Genomic DNA, 26,027 nt, shown 5'->3' with positions numbered 1-26,027 from the left:
TCTATATCAAACCTCATTCCTGAGCTATAGCACATGGTAGTCTACAACACTGAAATCCTGAGGCTCAATTTCTATGAGATGTCATATCTTCTATGGGATGTCTTATGTTCTCTGGGATGGGAAATTTCTCAGTGAGGTGCTGGAACAGCTTTTTCTTTCTTGTGGATGTAGGACCCTAAGAACAACCAGATAGAGCAGTGGCAGAATGTGGTCCCTCAGGATGGCATTGCAGACCTGTCTTTCCAGCTGAGTGATGAGCCCCTGCTGGGAACATACATCATCAACGTGACCAGCGCGAGAGCCTACGGCAGCTTCTATGTTAAGGACAATGGTATGAGCATGTGGGGGCTTTGGCTGAGCTGCAGAGAGGATTTTGCTCTCCTGGTCCAGGAAGTGGGGGGTTATTCCTTGATAACCATCCTAGGAGCAAATGGGAAAAGTACTAGCATCTGTCATAGAAGAGAGTCTGAGCTGAGGCTCAGGAGAGGAGAGCACTTTGGGACTTTGGCTCAGGGTGTGGGAGGAATGTTGTGTGTGGCCCCAGACCTTTTACACAGCTGATTCCTATAGATCTTGGAGTCAGATAAATCCAGGCACTTTAGGATGGACTTTTCCAGAGAATATGAAGTCCAGTGCCCTCTCACTTCACTTTTATTCCCTAATCAGCTCTGTTGGGATGCCAGTCTTCTCTCAGTGCAAAAAACTGTCAAGAGTTTGGCATGTTTGGTTTTAGTTTGGGAAAGAGCAAATCATCCAGGGCCTACACACAAATCTGTTAAAGACACATGGAAAATCTTCCCGTTCCCCTTCTCATCACCTTCCTTCTCCATTTCCTGTCCCTTATTCCACCATTGTCTGCCTTCATATTAATTCTCTGTGAAGGCTGTCCCTGGCCTGTGTTTCCTACAGTTCTCTGTTTTTCCCTTCCAGTGCTGCCAAAATTTGAAGTGATCTTTGAGGCGCCAAATCTAATTTATGCATTAGATACAACATTCCCTCTCCGGGTATGTGGCAGGTGAGGATTCTGACAGGAGGGATGGTCCTGTGTTCATTTCTGGCCTGATGTGTATAAGCTGGCTGGGCAACCATGAGGATCTAAGGGCAAGTTTACTACACTTCAGTTACAGGAAGCCGGAATCTTCCACGGTAGCTGTTTGCACCCTAAGGAAGCACAAAACATTCCTATAACTATCATTCTGATACGCTAATGCCACTTTTCTAATAACACTCCACAAATCCCTGCACACAAAACCTAGTGGGACAGCCTACTCTTTGACAAGCAGCCATTTGTGGGACAGAATGTGGCAGATGTTTGGTGTTCATCTCCCTGCAGAACGAACACACAGGAAATGAAGGGAAGCTTTTCCAGATTATGCTCAAGTGGAACCTAGAGGGCAAAAAGGAATTGCCCCAGGTATAGCCCAAGCACAATGCTAGAGTTAGCCCCATGTAGAGGTGATTTCTTAATAAAAGATACTTTCTTAATCACCCGTGTTTTGGCTCATAAGATGATGAATGCCTCCAGCACATCCTGGGGTTATTGCAGGTGATGCTGATATAAAGTGCAGTCAGCACCTACAACACTCTAGTTTCTCAAAATAATTTAGTTTGGTGCTAATTATATCAGATCTCCCATCACCTCCCATCACTGCAGAGCCCTGGCCTGATCCTGCTTACTGGGTTAGGACTCCTGGGCCTGCTGTATGGCTGCCACTCTTGTCCTATATTGTGAATATGCAGCAGTGAGTAATTTCTGGGGCTATGCAAAGTAACCCATGTGTTCTCCCACTGTGTGTGACTGCCTCTTCCTTCCCCTGCTCCCCCAAACAGATACACCCGTGGGAAAAGTGTCCAGGGGATGGTTCATGTGAGCCTTTGTCAGAAGATTGCCCCGTTCCTGCCTAGTGATTCAAAACCTGATCTCTGTCACAAATTCAGCAACCAGGTGAGGTGTTTGGGAAGAGCTGAGGTGTATTTAGAGACATTTGTGCTCAGCCTCAGGGTAAGGCAAGGCTGCTGGCTGCTTTAGCTGAAGTAATAGTGATGTTAACCTGTTGTTTTGGTTGCTTGGCCACTGCTACTGGTGCTGCTTTCAACAGCTTTGCCTGATAATTGTGGTGGGGCCTCATCATTCTGCTCCTTATCCTGGGCTGCGATGCCAAAAGACAAAGCTGCCTGAGAGCAGGGGTTTAGTGCTGCTGCTCCTGCACCACTTCTGTAACTTCTAACCCAAGTGCCTCACTCAGACCTTGTTTCTTCTCCCTGTACTTTCAGACAGATGAGGCAGGCTGCTTCTTCACCAACGTGAGCCTGTCCTCCTTCAGCCGAGACTTTCGGTACTATCGGGACAGCATAGTCGCAGAGGCCTCACTGGTGGAGAATGCCACAGGTAATTCTGGAACTTCTGGTGCCTGGAAAGAGGCATGTGAAGATGTGCTAGTCCTTCCAAAAGCACTGGAGACTTTCAGGCTAGCAAGGGATCTGTGTGTGCTGCTGAACACATCCTTCAGTATTACCAGTGGGTCACTCTGCAGGGAAATTGCTGTGGAGTGCTTGGCTTTCTTGCTCCCTCTCTCATGTTTCTGCCTCGCTGCTTTCATTCAGAGATACAGGTCAATGCTTCCCACAAATTACTCATCTCCAGGATTGGCGGGATGGTCTTGCTTGATGATGTGAATTCTTACTACCACCCGGGACAGATGTACACAGGAAAGGTAATTCCCAGTTTTTGTCCTTTGAAGGGGAGAGTGTGAGCAATACTGTCACAGTGACTGTTACCTGCTGTCTTTTCTGACCTCATCTTTAGACAGGGGCTAAAGCCAGGGGCTTGGGAGGGCACAAATGACTCCCAGAGACAAAACTCTTGAATTGTCAAAGGTGAGAATAACACCCAAGACTGCCATTTGCCAAATAACTCATGATGGGGAGCAGATATAGGCATCAATATGTGGGGTGCAAACCCAAACATTTGGAATTTCAGCAGCCAGGGAGCCTTTTGCTGTGGAGTGGAGAGCATTGGAAGTCAGACCAGATGATCCATGTAATCCTTTCCGACTTCACCCATTCTGTGATTCTGTGAATGAACATGGTAGCACAAATGATAATATGACATGACCAGTAGCAGTGTTAATAAAATTATTAGTGACTGAAAGAGTGATCTAGCTGTTTTTGGAAACACTGCTCCTCACTCGGGGAAGCCAGAGATTCTGACTGCTGATTAGACTCTTCTGCACTTCTCTTGCTCCCCGTGATGTTCTCAGATTAAAGTAATCGATTACCAAGGCAAGGCACTGAAGAACAAAGAAGTCCACCTTGTAGTAAACTGTGGTGAGCAGCAATTTAGGCAGAAGCACATCACTGGGGACTCTGGGACAGCTTCATTTAGCCTGGACACAACTGCCTGGAACAGCACCTTGGCCTCCCTGGAGGTGAGTGAGGAAGTGGCAGGGGTATGTATGCATGTCAAAGCTATTCACTGCCCCACAGACATCTTCCTTGTTCCTTCCTGAGCAACTCAAACCTGAAACGCCTTAGCATATTCTGGATCTTGGCTTGCTCTGAGGGCCTGTATTCTCCAGGTCCCAGCTGCTTTCCTCATGAGCTCTCCACACAGAGATCTGCCCTTTGGTGTTGCTCAGATCGTCTTACCAAGGTGCAGCTATGGTGATTTGCAACTGATTTTCTTAACTAGAGAAATTAACTGGTTTGCTTTTTTGTCTCACCAGGCAAGTGTCCTGCATCAAGATTCAGACAGAAAGCCTGGGACAGTTGATTTGAGTTACCAGCGAGCCTCTTATTTCATACACCCATTCTACAGCACCAGCAGGAGCTTTCTCTCAATTGTCCGTGTGCCAGAAACGATGCCCTGTGACAAAAAGCAGTCTGTCCAGGTGGACTTCAGAATTTATGAGGAAGACCTGGAACATGGGCCCAAGCGTGTCATTTTCTCCTACTTTGTGAGTTTCTGGGGAAGTGCTAGTGGGTGACAGCTGAAGGCACAAGACCAGCATCTCTTAGAGGTTCAAGGCTGATGTTTGACAGCTTTGGCTCAAGCCAGGCCAGGTTATCATGAGGCTGGATCCTGGTTTCAATTCTGGGACTGCAGTACTAGCAAGGGAGGCAGAACCTTTCTGCTAGGCTCTGCACAAGTGCAGAGCAAGTATTAGCCTTACCTGTCCTCCCCCATGTTTCTTCATCCCCTGAGCTCTCCTTACTAGCTGAGAGCAAAGAAATCTAATATCCCTCTCCCCACCTCCATTTAATCTCCCATTTCAGGGATACTTTGATCTTCATAGTGATCTCGAAGGCTATGTGACTACATGACTATCCCTTTCTGTGTTCTTCCCTAGGTCACAGGGAAAAGAGGGATAGTCCATGCAGGTCAGCAGACTGTTTGGGTTGGGCTGCCAAGAAGTAAGTGCACTCCCCATTTTCATGTCTAGCAAGCACTCTGTGGTCTGTGGCATCCACTCTAATTTGGAAATGTGGCATAAGCCTCTCTGAGATGTAGGGGTGGCTCACTGCTTGTGTGCTGCTTCAGAGCACTGTTCCTTTCCAGATTTCATGTTTCCTTTGCCCTCCTGCTTTGTATTAAGAGAATACTACTCAGCACTTCCCACCCCATAGGCTCATCCTCTGCTGTCTTCAAAATCTCCTTTTGCTGCTGCTCCTGCAAGCAGCATGAAACTGTAGCCTCACCCTCCATAGCAACTGTGTCTACAAATAATCTGGCTTGTTAGGATGCCACAATTTATAATTTTGGTGGCTGTTGACCCACTGTTGCCTATTTCTCCAGCTCCTGTTTTTTAAAACCTGGAGTATAGGTGCTTTGGGACAAAGATCACTTCTTTTTTGGTGATGGGCTGGGAGATGTTGGGTGAGAGGAGGCTTTGAAAGATATCTGACACTCTCACTCTTTGTGGAGCCAAGCTTGAACTCCAAAGTACAGTTCCATTTCTTAAGGCAACAACCAGAACCAGGAAAAGTCTTTTGCTGGTCTTGAATACCAGATCCAGAGATGTGCTGATCGTTTCAGTAGTCCTCAGAAATCTCTTTGGTCTTGAAAGACTTCAGTAAAGGAGGAAAGGATTTTAACAGACATATGAAGAATGGCAAAGCTGATCAGAGTCTATTTTCACTATCAAATCTACTTTCTCTTATTCCCTCTCTTCTTCATCTAGTGCTGGAAGGCTCCTTCTCCATCCCTCTTACCTTCAGTTTTACCTACGCCCCAGCTCCAAGGCTTGTTGTTTATGTTATCTTCCCTAATGGAAAAATCATTGCTGATTCTGCCATCTTCAGTGTCTCCACATGTTTCAGAAACAAGGTAGGGTTTGTGTCTGAGGCTATGACTAAATGTGTGAGTGTGGACATGTCCACTGTGATGAAAGGAGAGCTGTGTAGCTGTGTGTGGCTGATACTGGGTGTGATGCTGTCACATGAACTGCAGTTTGTGATTGGTGAGGTGTGCAGAGATGTTTGGAGCAAGGGTGTGACCAGCATTGTGGGGGCTGCTTCAATGTTTGGGAAAGGCAGAGAATTGCTGTCTATCTCCATAGGCAACTGCAGCCCAATAAGATCATAGTCCAGCCCAGCAGAGGACATTAGTGTGGTTCCCAGGAGAGCTCAAGACTGCTCTGCTGCTGCAGCAGACACTTAGAATTGTCAGTATGTGATGTTGGGATGACATCTGAGAGTGGATGATGGAAGAAGTGGATTTTACTGGCCATCCAGAAAGGGCTGAGTTCTTCTGGTCATTGTGACATCCATGGGGATCTGCTTTCTTGGCTTTCTTGGCACTCCAAAGTTGAACTTCTGAGGGGGCATTGCCCCTGCTCCACAGCTCCACAGCTGTTTGTCTGTCATAGACAGTCAGATTCAAGCAAGAACAGGAAGAGTTTCAGGAAACTGAGGCCAATGCCACAAAGAACCTGGAGATAAGGACCAGGCTTATTTTTGGTCTGGGGCTCTGGAAGAGGGGGCTCCATAAGACAGCTGTGTGAGGTGTGTGATCACGGCTGGCTGGTTTGCCAGGTAAAGAAGAGAACTGTGCACTGACATGGGAATATCTCCATGTGCACATTGATGGCTCCCCCTCTGCCATCTTTCCTGTCAGAACTTCAGTGTGATATTTTTAAAATATCTTCTGGAGGCCTTTGGGGTGTTCCTTGGGTTTCTGTCCAAGGCAGGTCCTTGGAAACTCTCTTCATGTAGGTCCTTTCCCTGCTTGGGAAGTGGGACTACCCTTAGAAATGTCACTCAGGAATTGCCTCCTTTCTTCCCATCCAGGTGGAGCTGAGCTTCTCAACACTGGAGACTCTCCCTGGTGCCCAGGTTGGTCTCCACCTGCAGGCAGCTCCTGGGTCCAGGTGTGCTGTCTGGGCTGTGGATCCGAGCACCTTTTGGATGAAGCCAGGAAAAGAACTGAGCAGCCAGTCGGTGAGTGAGCCTGCTCTGCCTTCTCCCCTTCCCCTGCAGTGACATGAGGTGGGAAGGAGGCCATTGCACCTCTGCAGAGCTCATCTCCAGGAAACTCAAAGCACAGCCCAGAGGAATCAGCAGTGCTCCCAGTGTGGATGGGTAGGGATTAGGGATTCAAAGACGCTGAGCATCACTCAGTGATAAAACAGCCTCTGTCTCATGTCCAGTTCAGTGGGCTGTGCTGCCTCTATCAGAGAAGAGCCTGGGAAGAGTGGCAGTGATCCTGGGCTTTCTGGCACATGTTCATACACAGCAGCCAGGTGCAACTCAAACAGGCCTTGGATGTGCTAGAGGAAGGGAATGCCCAGTTTAATTTGCACTGATTTCATTTTTTTCCTTGCTTTTTCAGATCTATGGCTTGTTCCCATCTGTTTATAGCTCCAGATATCCTCACCAAGTGTCTGAAGATGATCGTTCATGCGGGTTCCCAAATTCTGATGAGCCTGATGTGTTTACAGCATTCAGGGTAAAAATTGATTTGTTGGGTTGAGATAATTAATGAACTGAGGGAAGCATAGCCCCCGACTTTATCAATATCCTAGCGATGCCATTGCAGACAGGACAGGGAACAGCTGCAGTTTAGGTAACTCACTTTTTATTTGAGTGACTTGAAATATTTAAGGAAATATAGTTGTGTGGTTACCACACTTGGGTTGTGTGACTCAGCATGCCAAGGATTATTCATTTCTTTAATTGGATTTCACAAATTTGTTTAATCTTCATAGCATGAGCAATTCCACCCTGCAGGCTGAGAAGGCATGGTACCCAAATGACTGTGTGTTTGAAAAGGAATAAATTTGGATGAGTCAGGCCAGATGAATTACCTTAGAAGACCTTGTTTGCCTGTTGCTGGGGATATGAATTATTCCCTCATAAAATGAAGCAAGAGAATTCAGAAGACAGCCAAGTCCCCACTGCATGAGGGGACAGGAAGGCACAAGGGCAGAGGGCAGAGAGGAAAGGACAAACTTCTGGTGATTAATTTTTTCCTACAGGATATGGGGTTGAAAATTATGTCCAACACCAATATCAAGAAACCCAGAGTGTGTCCAACCACTCCATTGACAACGACGCTGCGGAGAACAGGAACGCTTATTTCCAGGCCCATGTTGATGTTTGCCCAGCCCCATAAAGTGTATCATAGTAAGCATTTGCCAGCTGTTTCTTCTTACATGGGATGCTTAGTCTTTCATGTGAAAGCAGTCCTGGGTTTGAGCCAAGAGGCAGCACTTGCTGTAAGTACAAATGGAGGAAAAAGAGGGTTTCCTGTTCCTAAACCTGTTGTGCTAATGTGAGGGCTGTTAGTGAGCTGTCTGGATCCCAGCTTTTATCTCTGAGGTAAAGGAAATGTTGCCTGTTCCTTGGTGCCTCCACATGCAAGTAAAGCCCAAAGCACCTCTGACATTTGAAATGAGGAAAGAGATTTTACAACCTGGGATTTTAAAACCTTCTGTTCTGTTGCCATGCTTCCCAAGAGCTGACTGGATTTGCTGCAGCCTGAGCTGTGCTGGAGCTCCTGTGCTCTTAACCAGGATGTGAAAAACCCATGGTAACTCAGTCTTTGTTGTTTCCAACAGAGCATCTGACCTATCAGCCCAATATGTTTCCACCTTTTTCTTCAGCTGACAAGAAAGTACACAAGCATTTCTCTGAAACCTGGCTATGGGATTTGTATTCTGTGGGGTGAGTAAGCTGAGCAGTGGGGGTTTAGTGTGGGTCATTTTGTGTGTCTGGGAGTGGCAGCAGATACAGAGATCATAGGCAGCTGTGCAAGACACTTCAGGACATACATGATTGGGCTCACAGCTGTCAGGTAGCTCATTACTGGAGCAGATGTATGCACTAAATGCATTTTCCTCCACTAGATATGTTGGCCATCTGTGGGAGGTGGCTGGTGTAGGACGATATAAAAGCATGTAAGGGGCAGCAAAACAGCTTGGTTTACTGCCTCCACTGTGCTAGTGGCAGCCCTGTGGGCTTGCATTTCCCAAAATGTGCTCACAGATGTATCCTGGTATCCAGGGGAAGCTGATGTCCATACAATTTCATGACTGAAAATTGTGTCCTGTGAGAAAGGCTGTGTGCACACAAGGTCTGCTGAGAGAGCTTTTGGAGATGACAAGGACATACTTGTAACCCTGAAGGGCTGCAAGTTCAGTAGGGGTTGGACTGAGGTGAGGGATGGAGTGCTCTGCAGAGAAGGACACAGAGCAGGTCACCTGCTGTGGCATATGGCATCATTCAGCTAAATGCTTCTGTCACTGTCTGCTTCTCCTCAGTCCCAGTGGGAATGAGAGTGTCACTGTCACTGTGCCTGACACCATCACAGAATGGAAAGCAGGAATGTTCTGCACAGGCAGTAATGGCTTTGGATTGGCTCCAGCTTCCCGGCTGCTTGTTTCCAAGCCCTTTTTTGTGGAGCTCCCACTGCCATCTTCTGTGGTCCAGGGTGAGACCTTCAACTTGAAGGCCACAGTCTTCAACAACCTGCAGCAATGCATGAAGGTGGGTGAGCCCTGACAGTCTCTGCAAGAAAAGCAGGACATGGCTGACACCTGTGGTCTGGGATTATAGAATCATAGGGGAAGGGACCATAAAGATCATCCAGTTCCAAATCCCCTTTGAGAAGTTATGGCAATTCAGTGACATTCCCACTGACTGGAGAAGGGAAAATATAACCCCTGTTTTTAATAAGGGAAATAAGGAAGCAACCTTGGCAGGCTTGAGTGCTGGGCCTGTGCAAACCTCATGGAATTCAGCAAGGCCAAGTGCAAGGTCCTGCACCTGGGCTGGGGCCATCCCAACCCAACTTGTTGCCCTTGATATCCCCAGCCAGGATGCCAGGGCTTTAGCTTTCCCAGCCTGATCCCTGGCTGCTCAAACAATCTCTGTGTAATCCTCTCAGGCTCTGTCCCTGCTTCCACACTCTGTAGGTTCCTTTTTGTGTTGTTGATGTTTATTTATTGCCACCTGCCGTCCCTGCTGTCCCTTCAGATCCAAGTGACCCTGGAGGAGTTTGCACACTTCCAGCTGAAGCCATGCAAAGGCTGTGACTACAGCAGCTGCTTATGTGCTGGGGAAGCCAAGACCTTCCAGTGGAGTGTCACAGCTGAGCAACTGGGTGAGAAGCACCGGGAGGTGGGGTGGTGGAACTGGGAAGGGATGGGACCAAGGTGGGGATGTTTTGTAAGAGCTGGCACAGAGTGAGGAGCTGTGTGCTTTGTTACCCAGAGAATATCTGTTTGCACCCATCCTATGGTCATGGTTACTCACAAGCCTGTGTTGGGAGGTACACCAGATAGGGCTCTGATCAAGTTTTTTGTTGTCAACAGGGGATGTCTGCTTTATTAACAGTAAGTGTTTCCTCAGAAGGTGTCTTATGCACCTGAATGTCTGTTACTTTCAGGGCTCACAAACATCACCCTCAGCACAGAGGCTGTGGCCACCAAAGAGCTCTGTGGTGAAGAGATACCATTTGTCCCAAAACAAGGACAGAAAGACACAATCATCAAACCCATTCAAGTCCGGGTCAGTCGAGTTGTTCTGTTGCCTAAACCTTAAAGTGGGCTTTGTGCAATTCCCAAATTTTGTGCATGTTAATTTTGGGAGTTACCCCTTGCTATTGAAAATGTGTAATTATCATCTCAGGGCCTGAGCTGGGCCCAGCTGTGAGGGCTGATGGATGTAGGAGATAGAGGGATGTCCTCCACTTCATGCTATGGAAAACTTTAAACACTCTTTTATGTCCTTGCTTCTGAGCTCTCTGCTGAATCTTACAGCATTTTCACAGACATTCAGAAGTTAGGATATTCTGAAAATGCATGCTGGTTTCTGATCTGAAGTGAACAGATGTTTGCATTTTTGTGTGATAATGATGATACTGACTGTTCACCCTGAACCAGGAGTCTGAACATATCTACTTCTAATCCACTTGTAATTCTGTTTCTCTCCTGGGTGCTCATTAAAATGCTACTTTTATGTGCTCCAACAGCCAGAGGGAGTGTTGGTAGAAAAGGCTCACAGCTCCATCCTGTGTCCCGAAAAAGGTAGAAGGATTGTTTTCTTCTTTCACCCTGTTCATACCCCTCTTCCTGCCTAACCACCTTCTGGGTATTTCCACTTGTTGAAATATTTTCTCTGTCCACATGATGAAGCTACAGAAGCATACTATACCTGTGGTGCCAGCTAGGGCTTTTCCTTAGGCAATACTGTGGGGAGGTCGGGTAATTTACCATCAACATCCCTGGCACTAATGTGACAGCTTGACGGCTTTTCCACCTGCGGAAATAAAACCACACTACTGAACATGGTGAGGCTGGAGGACATGGCTTAGGATTGCTGTTCCTGTCTTCAATTTTATGGTGTATGATGAGGCCATCAGCTGATTTTGAGCGCGTGAGAAGACAAACCTGCAAATGAGATGGAGTAACTTCTGTAGAGAGAAAGAGGTAGCTTTGACCCCTGAGGGTTTCCAGGAGAAAATCCTCTCAACCCCTTCATAAAGAGAGGTGTTAGGACAGCACAGTCACCATGAGGTGTATGGAGGAAGTCAAGGGTGGAATGGCACATGGATTTTTGAAGTTATTTGCAGCATGTGTGACAGGAAAATGGGAAGTTATCACACAACAGCATTGAACAGTTTCTGGGAATTTTGAAGGCTTTTTAAATCAGGATCTCTTTCTTTTTGTCCTGCCTACACCTTACCTAACTGGTGTCAGGAAATCCAGCACAGGAGTCTGTTTCCCTGATGTTGCCTCTAAATGTGATTGAAGGTTCAGTCAGAGCCACCGTCTCAGTCACCGGTAAGGAATTAAGTTATGATACTACCTTTGCAAATCCCATATCTCTGAGTTTAGTGCTAGAAAAGCCCAAATCCAAACTCTTCCACAGCTTTTCTGAGTTTTCCAAGACTCCGCTGCCATGTTCTTCCCATGTGTGTAGCTGTGTCTCCTGATTATTGACAACCTAAAACGCTCAGCAAGGGAGAGAGTGTTGTTAATGAGCTTCCCCTGCCAGGATGGCAATGTGTGAAGTTCATATGAGGGGCACAGCGAAATTGAGAGGGTGGCTTAGGACACAGAGGTGTCCCCACACTGCTGTGCTGGGGCTACCTTGCTTGGTGCACTGCTGGAATGGGTCACAGGTAGGAGGAGGTGAATCCTACTGCCCAGGAGGTGCTCAGGGTGCTCATGTTTTGTGTCAGGGGACCTCATGGGGACAGCACTGCAGAACCTGGACCACCTGGTGCAGATGCCCCACGGCTGTGGGGAGCAGAACATGGTGCTGTTTGCCCCCATTGTCTATGTGCTGCAGTACCTGGAGAAGACAAGGCAGCTGAGCCCTGAGATCAAGGAGAGGGCAACAGGATTCCTGCGCAATGGTGAGTACCACAGACCCACCTTGCCCCTCTGCCTTCCCCTGTGTCCAATAGTCCCAGGTGCCTCCTCCCCTTCTACCTGGAGCACTCAACCACCCTATTCCTTCACAGTGATTTCATTGCAAATACCACTCTGAGCACTCATGTCCTATCCTGCTTCCCAGGGTACCAGATACAGCTGCAGTATCAGCACCCTGATGGCTCCTTCAGTGAATTTGGTACCAAGGATGAATATGGTAATACTTGGTAAGCCCTGGGCTCTCTCCCTGCTGTCTACCTGCTCTCTGAAAGCCAGGAGGTGGACAGCTTTCTGCTTCCAGCATTAAATCCTTGCTGTCCTATTGGATCCAAAGTGTTCTAGAAGCTCTGTGGTTTAGGGCATCCCATGGATAGGTAACTGTCCTTGGGATGAACTGACCTTGGACCAGCACATTAGAAATAACACAATAGTTATTGCACGCTCCCAATTTTTTCTTTTTCCTCAACTTCTGCTTAGATTCTTCCTTTCTTCTCTTTCATGCACTCCATCTCTTTCTGACTCTCTCTTCCTTTCTTAATGACTTTTTTTTAAAAATTTTTTTCCTGTTCTCAATCAGGCTGACTGCATTTGTGGTTAAATGCTTTGTTCAAGCCAAGCCATACATTTACCTGGACAACCGGATTATCCAAGCTGCTCTCACCTGGCTGGAGTTCCACCAGCTTCCCAGTGGTTGCTTCAAAAATGTGGGCCAACTTTTCCACACATTCATGAAGGTAGGAGCCAGTGCACCTTGCAGGACACCACCAAGCAGTTCTTGCCAAGTGTGCTGGTAGTTGTTAAATTCACTTTCCTGTGTTGTTGTGCTTTCTTGCAAGGGAGCAAGGTGAGACCTATCCTGAAAAGCTTCAGTTTGCCTATTTACTTTCCCAGCTTTTTGGATGTCTGTGCTCTTTTTAGGGAGGTGTAGATGGGGAAGTCCCCTTGGCTGCCTACATCACTGCTGCATACTTGGAGGCAGGAGCAACACCAGAGGTAAATGCTGGGATCCTTTGCCGTGCTCTTGACTTAAGATCTGAATCCTAAAGAGCTTAGTGGTATCACTGGAGCAGGCAACAGAGCACCTTGGAGTGACTTGTGGGCAAAGTAATAGGGTGGGTGAGGGAGATTTGACAACTTCTCAGGAAAAACTCTCCCTTGGGGAGGACATTGCTGGCAGGGAAAAGGTGAGGCTAAACTACTGGGGACCACTGGGCTTCATGGCTAAATACTGTGTTGGCCATTTCCTAGGAATTAGCTGCTCATTCCTGCTCCCCCCACCTCCCATCCCCTTGCTGGTCCTACGCAGCTGACGGCTGATGGTGAATTGCTGGGGAGGAGAGGTGGGTGGAGCTGCTCTCACAGCCAAGTAAATAGATATAATGTAAATCCTAATATGATTTAGCTTCACAACAAAAGCAGAAGTCTGGAAAAGGAGTGCTGTAGGGTAGCTGGAACTGCATGCCTAAGTAATAACAATAAGAGGGAGCTCTTACAAGTGCTAAGGATTGTAGCTAGTTAGCTATTGTAGTCAGACTGTGGTACTGGAAAGTAAAAAAACAACTTGATGAAGAAACACAATTCTTGTAGGCATTGAGAAATGAAGTTCTCTGGAAATCAGAAAAGTAAATGGAAAAGCAATGCTTCTCAGTGGAACTGAAAGCAGTGGGATTAGGAAGAAAAAGGAAGACAGATGGAAATTAACCTTCTTCCTGGCAATAGATGTACTCCAGGCCACCTTTTTTTCACCATAAGTACAATTATTCACTGTGAAGATGGATTAAACACAGTTGCTCTGCTCAGCAGGCTGTGTACACATTTGCAGTTGTGTGGTTTTGCTGTTGTTGTGCTTGGGCTGGCAAAGTAAGATGTGGTGGTATTCCAGCAGTAAAGGTGTTCATTTCTTTGAGAGAGCACTGCTGAAGCCCAAAACCAGCTCAGGGGGGAGGTCTGTCCTTGCACCAAGGGCTGGAGACACTGCTACTGGTGCTTCACTGATACAGAGAGTGCAGGTCTGAGCACAGAGTCACCTGAGTGAATGGATGGGGTGCTCTCTGTGCTGGCACATGCCAGTGCATCCTTCTGTTTGTGTCCCATGCCTGCCTGCCAGGGCTGTGTGTGTGCCCAGCACTGTGTCCCTCTCCCCTGCAGAGCACAGTGGTGCACAGAGCTCTGGGCTGCATTGCCCCTGCCCTGCCCAAGGCTGCCAGCACTTACACCCAGGCCCTGCTGGCCTACACCTTCGCCCTGGCTAAGGACTCCCAGCGCACCCAAGAGCTCCTTGATGTGCTCCACCAAAAGGCCATCAGAGCAGGTATGGGGACCTCAGTGCCAGGGGGACATCAGGGAAGGGACAGGTGACCTTTCCGAGCCCTTGGTTTTGTGCAGCCTGGGCTGACCACAGCCTTACTCTCTAGGCTCTTCATCCAAGAAAGTTTTTAGACATGCAGTGTATGAGCTCAAGGTGTGTGCTGCCAATATTGTGGTGTGGGTGCTGATTTCCTTCAAATCTCTTGCCCTTTTCTGGTATCTGAAGTGAAGGTGGGGTTTGGGAGATTTGGGCTTTCTTGTACAGGACTGCAAAATGCCAGAGAGGAAAGCAAGCTGCCCCGTGTCCTATTAGTGGACAGCTGGCTACTATCAGGTAGTTAGTGGACCTGGCAAACAAGGCAATGCAGGATTTGGACAACTGGGAGGTAATGCAAATGCAGATTATTGGCATATTAGTTTTTGTATGTCACTTTCGTGTGGAATATGGAGTGTTGGGTATTGCAAAATACATCAGTTTTCAGCTGACTTGGTGATGAGATGACCCCACTGAAAGCTGTTTATCCAATGGTCTCTGCAGGCACAAGCCACTGTGTCTAGAAGGATAGGCCACTGGATTTCTTTCTTTAAGATTCCCTCTACTACCTTCCTTTCCCAGATGGGCAGATCCACTGGAGTCAGACGTCATCCAAGCCCAGAACCAGCACCAGCCCTTGGTCACAGCCAGTGTCTGTGGATGTGGAGATGACAGCCTACATCCTCCTGGCCCTGCTCTCCAAGCCAAATGTCACAGAGTCTGACCTCACCACAGCCTCTGGCATCGTGGCCTGGCTCACCAGGCAGCAAAATGCCTATGGAGGCTTTGCCTCAACACAGGTAACTCATGGCCAGGGAAGGGGATGTTTCTTGAGAAAGAACCTCTGCAAAACATGCACAACAATGTATGCAAGTGTAAATGCTTTGAGGAGAGGAGCCCTTGGATGTGGAGGTCCTTGGGACGCTGATTTTGAGTGTCTTTGGATGTCAGAGCTGCAAATGTAATTGTTTTTTTCCTTTTCAGGACACAGTAGTGGCCTTGCAGGCATTGGCTAAGTATGCAGCACTGACACACAGCACGCAAGGGGATGCAGAAGTGAGGGTGAGGTCCCATGGAGGCTTTGGGAAGAAGTTTCAAGTCTCCTACCAGAACAGGCTGCTGGTGCAGGAGGCTGCACTGACAGAGGTCCCGGGCAAGTTCTTGGTGCAGGCCCATGGCAGCTGTTGTGTCTTCACTCGGGTAGGTTCCCACAGACCCTGCTTGACCACTCTCCTCTCATCATCCTGTCAAAACTGAAACTCTCTGTTGCACCTCTGTGGAAGGAAATGTGCATTGACTGTGCTTTAATCCCAGCCTGGTGCCAATGTAATAAACCTATGTGGGGGAGGAAAAAAGGACAGAACCTCTCCAAATGTGAGGATAATGATGCTTACACGGCTCTCAAGAGTACCTGAGGATGAAAATATTGAATGATCCCCCACTTCTGTGTTCCTGACTTTCACAGTCTCAATTGAAAGTTTGAGAAGGAAACCATGGAAGGTTTCCAATCTGAGTGACTTTTATTTTGGGTAATGGCATGAGTGTGTGCTTACTGCATATCATGTATACATTCACTACCTGGGGTCCAATCTTGAGGATTAGAGTAGCCAGTGGAAAAAAAAGGTGTGGTAGATGATCTCAAACTAATCATCCATGTCTTTGTCTTTTTGTCTCTCCCTGCAGATGGTGCTGAGGTATAACACACCTTCCCCACAAGACTCAACATCCTTTGCCCTTCAAGTGAAAACTGAGCCAGTCAATTGCACCCAGGACAATACACGCTCTGTTGCTGTCCATGTCAATGTCAGGTGACTCTAAAGATCTCATCCCACTTGGGAAGGAAAGCTGGGCATAGCTGGAGAGCTGAGAGGTGCTTCTTGGCTGTAGTGGTGGCACCAGGCAGTTTCAGCAGGAGGCCCAGATGGAGAGCCTTGGCTCTTGCTGGAGAGAGAAGAGCCACAGTCAGCTCAGGCTGGGGATGATCTGAGCAGCTCAGCCATCCTCTGCCCCCTGTGAGAGGCAGCAGTGACTACCTGCGCTGCCTGGATCAGGGTACTGCATGCAGGGAATGGTGGTAGAGGGAAGGGGAAGCTGGGAGAGACTCTCTTTTTAATCTTCTCCTCCAGGTACAATGGGAAGAAATCCACTTCCAACATGGTGATTTTGGAGGTGTCCCTGCCAACCGGATTTGCCCTGGCTCCAGGGTCTGGGGCATCTGTAAGTAGTGTGGTATCAGGAGGGTGATGTGGTGTCAGTGTCACCACATCATGGTGTCATCCATGCCCAAGGAGAGGGGAAGGTTGCATGGGAAGGTGTTACTTGGCTCTCCCTTGAGCAATCTCACCATCCCTTCCCCTCTGCCACACAACGAACTTGAACACATACTGTTGGCTCATTCTTTGGATCTTGAGGATGGTGATACTTCTGGCCCAATCTGCTCAGCATATCCTTGTCAGCTGTGTAGCCTAGGGTGCTTTCCCTGGTGTTTACAGGAACTGAGTGGCCCTGAAGGGATAAGAGTGCAAAATAAATTTCGAAGTGAATAAATGAGAATCTGCCCACTCAAACTTAGATAAGCCTTGTTTGGATATCTTACACATAATCTTTCAAAAGACAAAACCAAACTGCTTCCTCTGCTCTCCTGTCGTAGCTGCATCATGGGCACTCTGTGAGAAGAACTGAGAAAACACAAGGAGGTGTTGCCATCTACTTGGACAAGGTAATGTCTGTGCTGCTAGAGAAGCTGCAGGAGTGAAGGTCACTGCCAGAACTGTTATGAGAATCCAGAACTGGGGCTAGCAGAGCAGGATACTCAAGATTCATCTTGAAGTCCAGTGTCTTATTCTACAGAGTTGTTATTGTCAGTTAGCAGGATCAAATTCAGGCAAGGAATAAAAAGAACAGCTCATAAGTGAACTGTCATTTGCTTTTCTTCCCCAGCTGACCCATACCTCTGACACATATGTCCTGCATCTGGAGCAGGAGATTGAGGTGACCAACCTGAAGCCAGGCCATGTCAGGGTCTATGACTACTACCACCCAGGTCAGTGTGGAGCCATGGGGTGCCAGGGCTGCCTGTGAGTTTGCACTTGGTTCTGTGCAAGGATAACTTAGATCTCTTCTGTTCTGTTGCAGAGGAGCAGGCCCTGGCTGACTATAATGTCTTCTGTATCTGAGGTAGGTGCAAATCCCTTTCTCAGCCCCCTGTACACACCTAGCAGCCTTGTGATGTTTCCTCTGCACCCCAGCCACCTCTCTCTGTCCCACTGGAGCCCTGTGTATCCTGATTCAGCATGTTCCCTTCATCTAGGAATGTATCTGAAACTCCCTAAGCAGAATTCATGGTATAGTTTCAGCTCATTATGTTTGGGTATGGAGAGTTTCTCTTTCTGGAGAGGGGCTGAGGTAAAACAAGGATACAGGATCAAACCAGAGAATCTTTCCTTTAGAGTCCTTAGCGAGAGCCTGTACTCCCTAGCTGTTAGCGTCCCAAAGCTAATAATTTGGGTAATCTTATTTGCTCTCTGGGTTACTCTCTCTTCTGCTCTTATTTCTCCAGGAACCTGGTCTGCTTCCTTCCTGTCCAGTGCTTCAGCTCACAGGGATCCCACAAGTGCAAGATGCCCTAGGACAGTGGGGCTGCTGCCTTATTGCTCCTGGTGTGATGAGACATGTGTCACCTGGAAAGTCACAGCTCAGTGCTTGGGATATTGGTGCTGGGACACATCTCAGGTTGGATTTCAGGACTAACATCAGCCCAACCTATGCTGCTCCTCCTGACAGCCATTACCTGGTGAATTCTTCGGGGTGCCTGATTAATTCTGATTATTTTAATCCAGCAATTTGCTAGCTTGTAAAAAGAATGAAAATAAAATATGAATCACAGCTTTGGGTACTGTGGTCTGTGTTTGGACTCTGTGACAGCATTTACCTGGGAGGAGTGAGCAGAAGCAAACTCTGTATCTAAACCATGTCACTGGTATTCATTGCTTCCAGCACTGGATTCTCTCCAGCAGTGTTGTGCAGCCACCAGTAGAAGGAAGGTCTGGAAGAAAGGTGAGGGCTGAGGGTCAGGATTTGGTTACAGCTCTCCATACCCCACAACAAGGCTGGGATTTGTGGTGGTTTAAAGGGAGAGATTTGGAAGGCATGTTTAAATTGGAACAGTGAAGCTCCAGAGTAAGCCTGAAGACTCAGCAAGTCCTGTCGATGAGACAAAGACATGAACATTTCAAGTTCTTTTTGTTAGGAGAGAACACACCAAGGAGATCTGCCAGCAAGGCAGGCTGCTGGCAGCCTGCTCTGTGCTTCATGTGCAGTTTAACAGGACCAGAATGAAAGCAGGAGCTCAGCACAGCAGTTGGGTGGTAGCACTACCTTATGCAGCGCCAGAAGTGACTGAGCTGATGGTGCAGGTGTCCCTTTCTCCTCTTGCACCTCTGTTTGAAAAGCTGTTTCCCCCCTTCCCTACTCCATATTCTCAGCAGCCCATAAGCAATGCAGGTGTCAACTCAGCAGGACAGAATTATTATTACTTTTTTGGAAACTTTTAAAAAACACTTTGCAAATATTTCAGCTTTCTAAGCAGGTGTCTTTTTTCTCCCTTGCCTTTACCTCTGCTGACATCTGTCTTTGCTGGTATCAAAAAGCAGAACTGGAGCCAGTTAGGCCTGCAGCTGGTACAGGTGCTTGGGGAGCTCCATTGGTTAGAGCTTGGATTCTTGCAGAGAGGGAGGGACTCCATCTATCACTGCCAATGCCACCATGTTCTTAGAATCTGTTTTGCAGAGCTTAGCAAACCACAGGTCTGACAAAAGTCCCCAGAACAGAGGTTTATTGGGAAAAAAGCAGCTTCTGTGGTGGTTATACGCACACAGGAATCCAAACCATCCCTTACACTGTGAGGGGTAGCTTATGCATGAGCCCATTATTGCAGGAGGAGTTCACACACAACCCCTTGCTACTCCTATGCATATGTGTGCACAGACTCTGTGTTAAAATTACACATAATGTCACTTTTGACTCAATATCCACTGTAATTTCTATATCCACTTTCTTGACATCTCTTGTCTGTCTTTCAAAATATTCTTTCTGAGATTTAAACTGTAGTACCTGTGATGTTTGGCTACTAGAGAGCAGTTGGAAGGAGGCAGCTGTTTTCCAAGAGAGCTTAAAGACAGGGAAAAAATCACTTTTGTACCAAACACATTGATTTCTGTCTGACCTAAACATCCCCTTCTCTGCTTAGAGCAGCAGATGTCAGACATCCCAGTCGTTTTTTATCCTTCATGAAATTGAGGGGTTGTGGTGATTCAGGCTGGAGCTTGATGGAGTGCATCCTTCCATCTAGCCTATGACCAGCTCACTGCTCGAGCGCTGAGGACTGCCAGCCTCCAGGGGCAGAAATCCACTGCTGCTGTGCCTCTTGCCTGTCTCTGGGCCAGGGGATGAATGGGTCTGTGGGCTCGAGAAGGATCTTAGGACAGCAGCCAGGTGCTGTGTGCCCTGTCGAAAGTCCTAGGGGGTGCAGAGCCCTGCCAAGAGGTGCTCCCTTCCCCAGGGCCTCCTGGTCACTGTGCTGGAAATGGGCAATGGAGAATGGACTGAGTCAGATGAATGACAGACACCAAACCTGTGACTGTTTTTATTGCTCCAGCATTTATTTTATTTTATTTTATTATGTTTCACTGCCTGGAAGTTAGACTGGATTGAGTGCTCAGGATATAGCTTTCCAATCAGTGCTAAGCCCAGAACTTCAGAGGTGTTTATATGCCTGCTCTCACAAAACTCAGTAGGAGTCAGGACTCTCAATACCTTTGCCATTGTGAGCCCCTGTGCTGTTAAGAGGGATCTGGCTGTCCCCTGGAACTGCTGTGGATCTACTGTGAGCAAACAAATGTCAGCTGGGATTGTTCAACAGGCACTGCCTGTGCTTTTTGAGACCCATGCAAAGAAATGAAGGACAGCTTAGTGTTGGAGAATGATTCACACTCTTGCTCCGGTTCCTGTTTGCTATTTATCCAGGTGCATTTACACATTTTTCTCAGCTGCTGGCACCAGTAGCTCTGAGCTGAACAAAGCCCAGGGAGGGGGAAAGGAGAGAGAGGATTTGTATCTGTGTTTGTGAGTGGGTAAAAGAAAGCCCCAAAGCCTTGTTTCATTGTTATGGTCAGTCTGTACTAATGCAAAGGAAAATATTGCTTGGCCTTACATGTTTTAGAGCTCAGTTTGGCACTGAAGAATGAATTAGTGGTACATTTTATGAAATTACCTTGATGCCAAAATAGAAGGACTTCCTTATTTTGAGAATAAGTAGTTTAAGGAATCAGATTTCCTTTTCAATTATGGTAAGATAGTCAGGGAAAAGTTCAGTACAATCTGTGGACTAACATGTATAAAGCTAGCACGTGGAAAGAGGATCAAAAACCAGATAGTGTGTGTTCCCATCACCCAGGGCTAGAGCACAGCCTTTTGGTAGGTGGAGAAGACCCCACAGGACTTCAGCCATGCATCTTTTGACCTTCCTGACCAATGTTCAGCCCTGATTTCCACTGGGGAGGGTGTGTGTAAGTTGGCCCTGAACTGGAGCACAGAACAATGTGATACAGCTGGGGTGAACTGTGACTGCTCAATTTCCTCTTCAAACTGAAACACCTGTAGGGCAGAGGAAAGATGAGAACTCCAGCTCTGCCTGCTCCCTGTGCTTTCCTCCTCTGCCAAGGGGCAGAGAACCATGCATAAATACTGAATTTGCACAGAGCCTAGTCTCCAGTTCAGGACAGACCTGCATTGGGTGCTACAGGCTCAGAAAGCCTGGGGACAGGATGACCACAAGAGTTCACAGTGAGCTCCAGCTGAGTGCACATGCCAAGGGGTCATGGCACAATCCTGCCAGAGGCAAAACAATGGGACTTGGGCTGCAACTGGCACAGGGAACAGGGGCAGTGCAGTGAACAGCAAAATAAAAGGCACATTTGTCTGAATGATGCTGGTCCATCCACAGGGGAGTAGGAGAGCAGTGAGGCTGGAGTCCAAAAGGACTTGGATTGGCTGGGGAATATCCTGTATGGTACAACCCTGTGCCTGCAGTGCTATAAATGCAGGAATGAGGTGGAGGGAAGGAAACCTTCGGGCTTCTTGTCTGCTTCCTGGGAGAAACAGCAACAACAGCAGGTGTCCTGGAGACTTTAGAAGAAGAGAAGCAGCACCCTACTTTCTCTCCTGACCAGCCCTCCAGAGGAATCCACCCCCCTGGGGCTCTCCCATGAAAATGTGGACTCCCTTCCTTCTGAGCTGCCTGCTCTACATGCTGGGGATAGTGGCACAACCGTAAGTGCCATTTAAAAATCTAGTGATCACTAGTTGGGATGCTGAGGGAGGGGCTGAGATAGCAGCAGGGAGAGAGAGTGGGACTCTGTGGGTCACCTCCTGGAAGGGCTGGACACGGGGTGGTGTGGAGAGCCTGGCTAAGAACACAGGGCCCTCCTGCAGGTAGGAACCTCTCTCACAAATATCGCTGCAGTACAAGAACCAGGCAAGCACTGGGGGTAGGAACAGAAAGGGTAAGGGACTGCAGTATGAGACAGAATGAAGGGAAAGGTATAGAATAAAGTGAAGGGCAAATGAAAAGAGCTGCAAGGCAGGGTATAGTTGAGCAGGAACTAGTCTGCTGTCAAGGTAGTTGAGGAGCCATGTCAAAGCAAGGGGGGCAAATTCTGTTCTGTCACCTGAAAGCATTCCTCTTGTATTTATGTGAAATGCACCCTCTACCTTCCATCACCCCTGTGCAAGGTTCACACTCTGGTAATCTGTCCTAGTCACTCCAGCAGAGCAGCACCTCCTAGCCCCAGAGAAAAGCCAAACTCTCCTCTTTCCTCAGGCCAGCCTTTTAGTGTCAAGAGTGGTCGAGATGGCTCCCAGGACATGATGATATCTTGTTTCCCCACTGCAGGAGATACTTGATCATCATTCCAGCTGCCCTGCCCTACCCCTCATCCCAGAGGGCCTGCTTAGACCTCCGTGGGGTTGAAAAGCCGATTCGTGTGGCCTTAACTCTTGTGCACCCATCTGGCAACCTCAGCCTCTACCGCAAGGTCGTCCGGAACAACTGGATCTTCGAGTGCACCAGATTTCAGGTCAGAGCCATTCTTGGCAGGGACCTCTAGCTGGCAGCTCCCAGTGTGCTCATTTGCCTCCCAACACAGAAATAGGGAATGAGGAAAACAGAAGACAAGAGGGCATGGAAAGAAGTGAACGCAAATTCAGGGGGAGTGATTAGTGGTGTCTTTGCTCCTTGTCTTTGTCTATCCTCATGGTACCCTTCCTGTGGGATATGCTGGTGGCACACTGAGGAAAGACTGCCTGGCCAGGCACCAAAGGTCTGAGGAGGATGGATAGCTTAGAAGCACCCAAACGGCAGCTGTACATCTCATTCTCTCCCCTGAGGAGGATGCACTGTCACAGTGTGTTGTTTGTGAATCTGTGATGCAATCAGATCTTTCATCTCAGGCAGCTTCCCTCATGTCTGCTTCCTTCCAACCTTTTCTTTAAGGGCTTGAAAATGTGCTGTAGGACTAGGAAAGACATGGGAGGGTGTGCACAGAAGCTTAGCGCAAATCTTTCTGGTTTGCCAAACTGGTGATCCTCATTTTCTTGGTTTGCACTGGTGAATAAGAGGGGATTTCAGTCTCAGACCCACACACTCTAGGAAACAGATTTCTCATCACCATAGACCTTTTCTTCCCTTGAGTTAAGTCTTCTCCATCTTGCTCCATGCAGATTCTAACAGTGGTGCCATGAAGGAGTAAACACAATTTCAGTGTCAGAACAGACTCCGTTTTTCTCTTGTCCAAGATCTATCCAACTGCTAAGCATTGCTCCCTGTGCTTCCATAGGCATAGCCTTCAGCCACTGAGGGGACACACTGTGCTGACCACCAGAGCAAGATGTCACAGAGCCTGGCCTTGTAGGGCAGTTGAAGTGAGGACAGCACTGCTCTGATGCCTGCTAACCCAGTGGTTGTCCTGTTTTGTGTCCCAGGTGCCCCGACCTGCAGGCAGCCAGGAGGTGGCCACTGTGCACCTGCGCATCTCCAATGGCCACTACTTCAGTGCAAGTGAAGAGAAGAAGGTCCTGATCCGCAGGGCTGGAAGTGGCACCTTCATTCAGATGGATAAACCCATCTATAACCCAGGGCAGACAGGTGAGCAGCACATGCATCACCCCAACAGTGGCCCTGCCTTTACCCAACATGAATGCTTTGTGCTGTGTGGCTTCCTAGGGAACAGAGGGCAAGTGCTGCCTTCTGCACTGAGGTGTCCATGGACTATGGATGTTCCTGCTGTTTCAGCAGCAGGAGGGGACTGGCAAGGGAGGTCTCACATGCTCTAGGAGCAGAGCTGGCTTGGAAGAGGGAGCAGACCTGAACATGGTGTTCTAGGCCAGGGCCAGGAAGGACTGGTCTGCCTGCTCTGCAGACAAGGAAACGTAAGGGTAACTCTGGGTGTAGCCCATGGGAAAAACCCTAAATTGTGAAGCAGCTGTGCTGCTGTTTGGGGCAAGCAGAGGTAAGCAGGGCTGAGCAAAGGGTAAGAGGGGCAGGGCAGGCATGGGGCTGCCACTAGGGCTGGATGGGGAGCTGTGATTCTTGGGTGAGAAAAGTTCAGGGCGTCTGTTCCCAAATGCACTCTGTAATGTGCTCTCCTCCATTTTCTCCCTCCAGTGAAATTCAGGATTGTGACACTGACTGAAGATTTTGTTCCTGTTAACAGCAAGGTAAAGCCTGTCTGAGTGGAGGCAAGAAAGTCTCCAGGCTTCAGATGGTTCTGCTTCCTCTACCAGCCCCATGCCAGGGAGGCTGGGACAGTCCCAGCACCCAGGGTGGCCAATGCCAACCCTTGGGTAAACCAAAGTGGAACAAAAATTCCTGCTGGCTGATGGCTCTGCTGTTGCTCTCACAGGATGGCTGCTGGCTGATGGGAGGGTTGGATGGCATTTGGGGAGTGTGCCAGCATTCCCAGTTAGCTGAGTGTACCTGCCCCTGCCAAAAAAGCAGGCAGGGCTTCTGGGGACCAATCTGCAGGTTGCTGGCCATAGGCATAATAATCAGAGAAAATTGTGTACAGACCTCACCAGACTCGAAGACTCCCTCCTGCAGTTCTGGAAAGCTCAGTGATTTGTGCAGTGTGTGGCACGTGAGGGTGGCAGGAGAGTCTGAAGCAAGCTGCAGAATGTTAAGAAAAATTATTTGATATGGGGAAGGATACACAGGAAGTGATCATAGAAAAAAAGAGAGAAAATGGAATAACCAATTATACTGACTTGTTGCTGGCAGCAGCTCCTTGTCCCCATGTCAAGGCAGTGAGAAGTTGCCAGAGACTTGCATATGTGGTAGCCAGGAAATTGCAAGGCTAATGCCATTCTCCAGTAAGCAATTATATCTGCAGCCAGCAGCTATGGCTATTTCACTCCTTGATCCTCAAGCAATTTAAGCAGAGCCAACAGGAATTCATGCCATGACAATTAAATACTCAAGGGCACACATTAGGGGACTTGGATCAAATCCTTTTAGACTAAAATAAAGGGAGAGATCCTTCCAGCTTCTTCATTGCTGACTTAATGTCCTCTTTTCTGGGCTATCAGTGAGGTCCTAGGATCAAACACTCCTTTCTTCTCCCAAAAGGGAAGGCATATATCTTATATGAATTAGATAATAGAGTATAAACCATCCACTTGCCTCCATGCCTACAATTGGTTCATGTACATATTTGGCTGTAAATGCTTGATGTCTGTGTGTGAGTGTAAACTAATTAACATTATGATTGTTCACTATGCTGTGATGAAAATTCAAAGAGATCATGTTTATCCATAGCTATTGTAAGGCTTGAGTGCATTGCAGCATTAAAGCTATAATACCTAGTTTGTAAATTAGATGAGTTGAAGTTAATACGGATGCTGATCACCAGCATGTTAACCTGCAATTTTTTTTTTTTTTTCAATGAAAAGAGAATTGCCTATGATAACTTGTATGAACGTTCAGAATGATGAATAACATGAATTACACGTCAATTACATGTTTACATATTGGTTGCTTACCCAAGCCCTGCTCCTGCCTCCTTATGCTTTGTGCTCCCAAATAAGGTGTTCTTCATCTGTACATCCTCCTGGCTGATAGATGCAGTGATACAAGAACAGAGGATTAATGGTCCTAGAAGGGCTGATGTGTGTCCTTCTTGTCCTTCCCTGTTACTATCAGCTGCAGTCAGCATTAATTCATATCTCCAAACCTTACCTCCCATGCCAGGGATTTTAAAGGAAGATGTGGGGAGTATTCTTCCTATAGGTGATGCCATTTTGCTAATTATTGGGATATATGTTACAAAACTGAAGCTATTTAATATTTGTGAACTTATGATGACGGTGTTTGAGAGTCTTCCTGCTCTTCTCCATTTTATTATAGCACATTCTACCTTTCATGGTTGTAGAATTTGCACCTGTCAGAGTGCATCTTCAAAATTCAGGGATCAAAAAGCAAATCTAAAGAATAACATGGATTTTTATGTTATGTGTTTTCCTTACTGTTTCAAAGCAATTGTCCTGCTTTCAGTAGGATCAAGCTTCTTGTATCATAATGTTTGTCACAGTACAGGGGCTAGGTGGGTAAGAGAAGTTTATATGCAGGTTGCTATGTCATACCAGTTTTTGACACTGCTGTCTGTTTGCTTTGCAGTACTCCGTGGTGGAAATCCAGGTGAGTGTTTCAGACTCCTCATATTATGAGGAAAGATACTTCAGTATGGATAGTACCTAGG

The 26,027-nt window shown here is 47.6% G+C and overlaps 2 protein-coding genes across 2 annotated transcripts in view; both read left to right on the top strand.

The window, feature by feature from the left end:
- LOC146445078 (alpha-2-macroglobulin-like protein 1) overlaps window positions 1-26,027 on the top strand; it is a 50,716-nt gene that overhangs the window by 3,610 nt on the left and 21,079 nt on the right. Inside the window, exons 6-24 of the mRNA XM_085049699.1 lie at window positions 172-331; window positions 931-1,015; window positions 1,831-1,945; window positions 2,275-2,389; window positions 2,605-2,714; window positions 3,261-3,428; window positions 3,726-3,956; window positions 4,350-4,413; window positions 5,181-5,326; window positions 6,289-6,438; window positions 6,830-6,946; window positions 7,476-7,623; window positions 8,058-8,163; window positions 8,760-8,985; window positions 9,475-9,601; window positions 9,887-10,008; window positions 10,472-10,526; window positions 11,199-11,282; window positions 11,684-11,860. Coding sequence (XP_084905825.1) covers window positions 172-331; window positions 931-1,015; window positions 1,831-1,945; window positions 2,275-2,389; window positions 2,605-2,714; window positions 3,261-3,428; window positions 3,726-3,956; window positions 4,350-4,413; window positions 5,181-5,326; window positions 6,289-6,438; window positions 6,830-6,946; window positions 7,476-7,623; window positions 8,058-8,163; window positions 8,760-8,985; window positions 9,475-9,601; window positions 9,887-10,008; window positions 10,472-10,526; window positions 11,199-11,282; window positions 11,684-11,860 — 2,506 coding nt within the window. The remainder of the gene's footprint in view (window positions 1-171; window positions 332-930; window positions 1,016-1,830; window positions 1,946-2,274; window positions 2,390-2,604; window positions 2,715-3,260; window positions 3,429-3,725; window positions 3,957-4,349; window positions 4,414-5,180; window positions 5,327-6,288; window positions 6,439-6,829; window positions 6,947-7,475; window positions 7,624-8,057; window positions 8,164-8,759; window positions 8,986-9,474; window positions 9,602-9,886; window positions 10,009-10,471; window positions 10,527-11,198; window positions 11,283-11,683; window positions 11,861-26,027) is intronic.
- LOC146445080 (alpha-2-macroglobulin-like protein 1) lies at window positions 20,867-26,026 on the top strand. The gene is made up of 5 exons (XM_085082123.1): window positions 20,867-21,546; window positions 22,169-22,352; window positions 23,257-23,419; window positions 23,939-23,991; window positions 25,946-26,026. The coding sequence occupies exons 1-5, from the start codon at window positions 21,482-21,484 to the stop codon at window positions 26,024-26,026; spliced, it is 546 nt and encodes a 181-aa protein (XP_084938249.1). The 5' UTR covers window positions 20,867-21,481.

This window comes from Lichenostomus cassidix, chromosome 1 (assembly GCF_008360975.1).
Source record: "Lichenostomus cassidix isolate B80296 chromosome 1, HeHo_3.0, whole genome shotgun sequence".
NCBI lineage: Eukaryota > Metazoa > Chordata > Aves > Passeriformes > Meliphagidae > Lichenostomus > Lichenostomus cassidix.
This window is presented reverse-complemented; position numbering and strand designations above follow the sequence as displayed.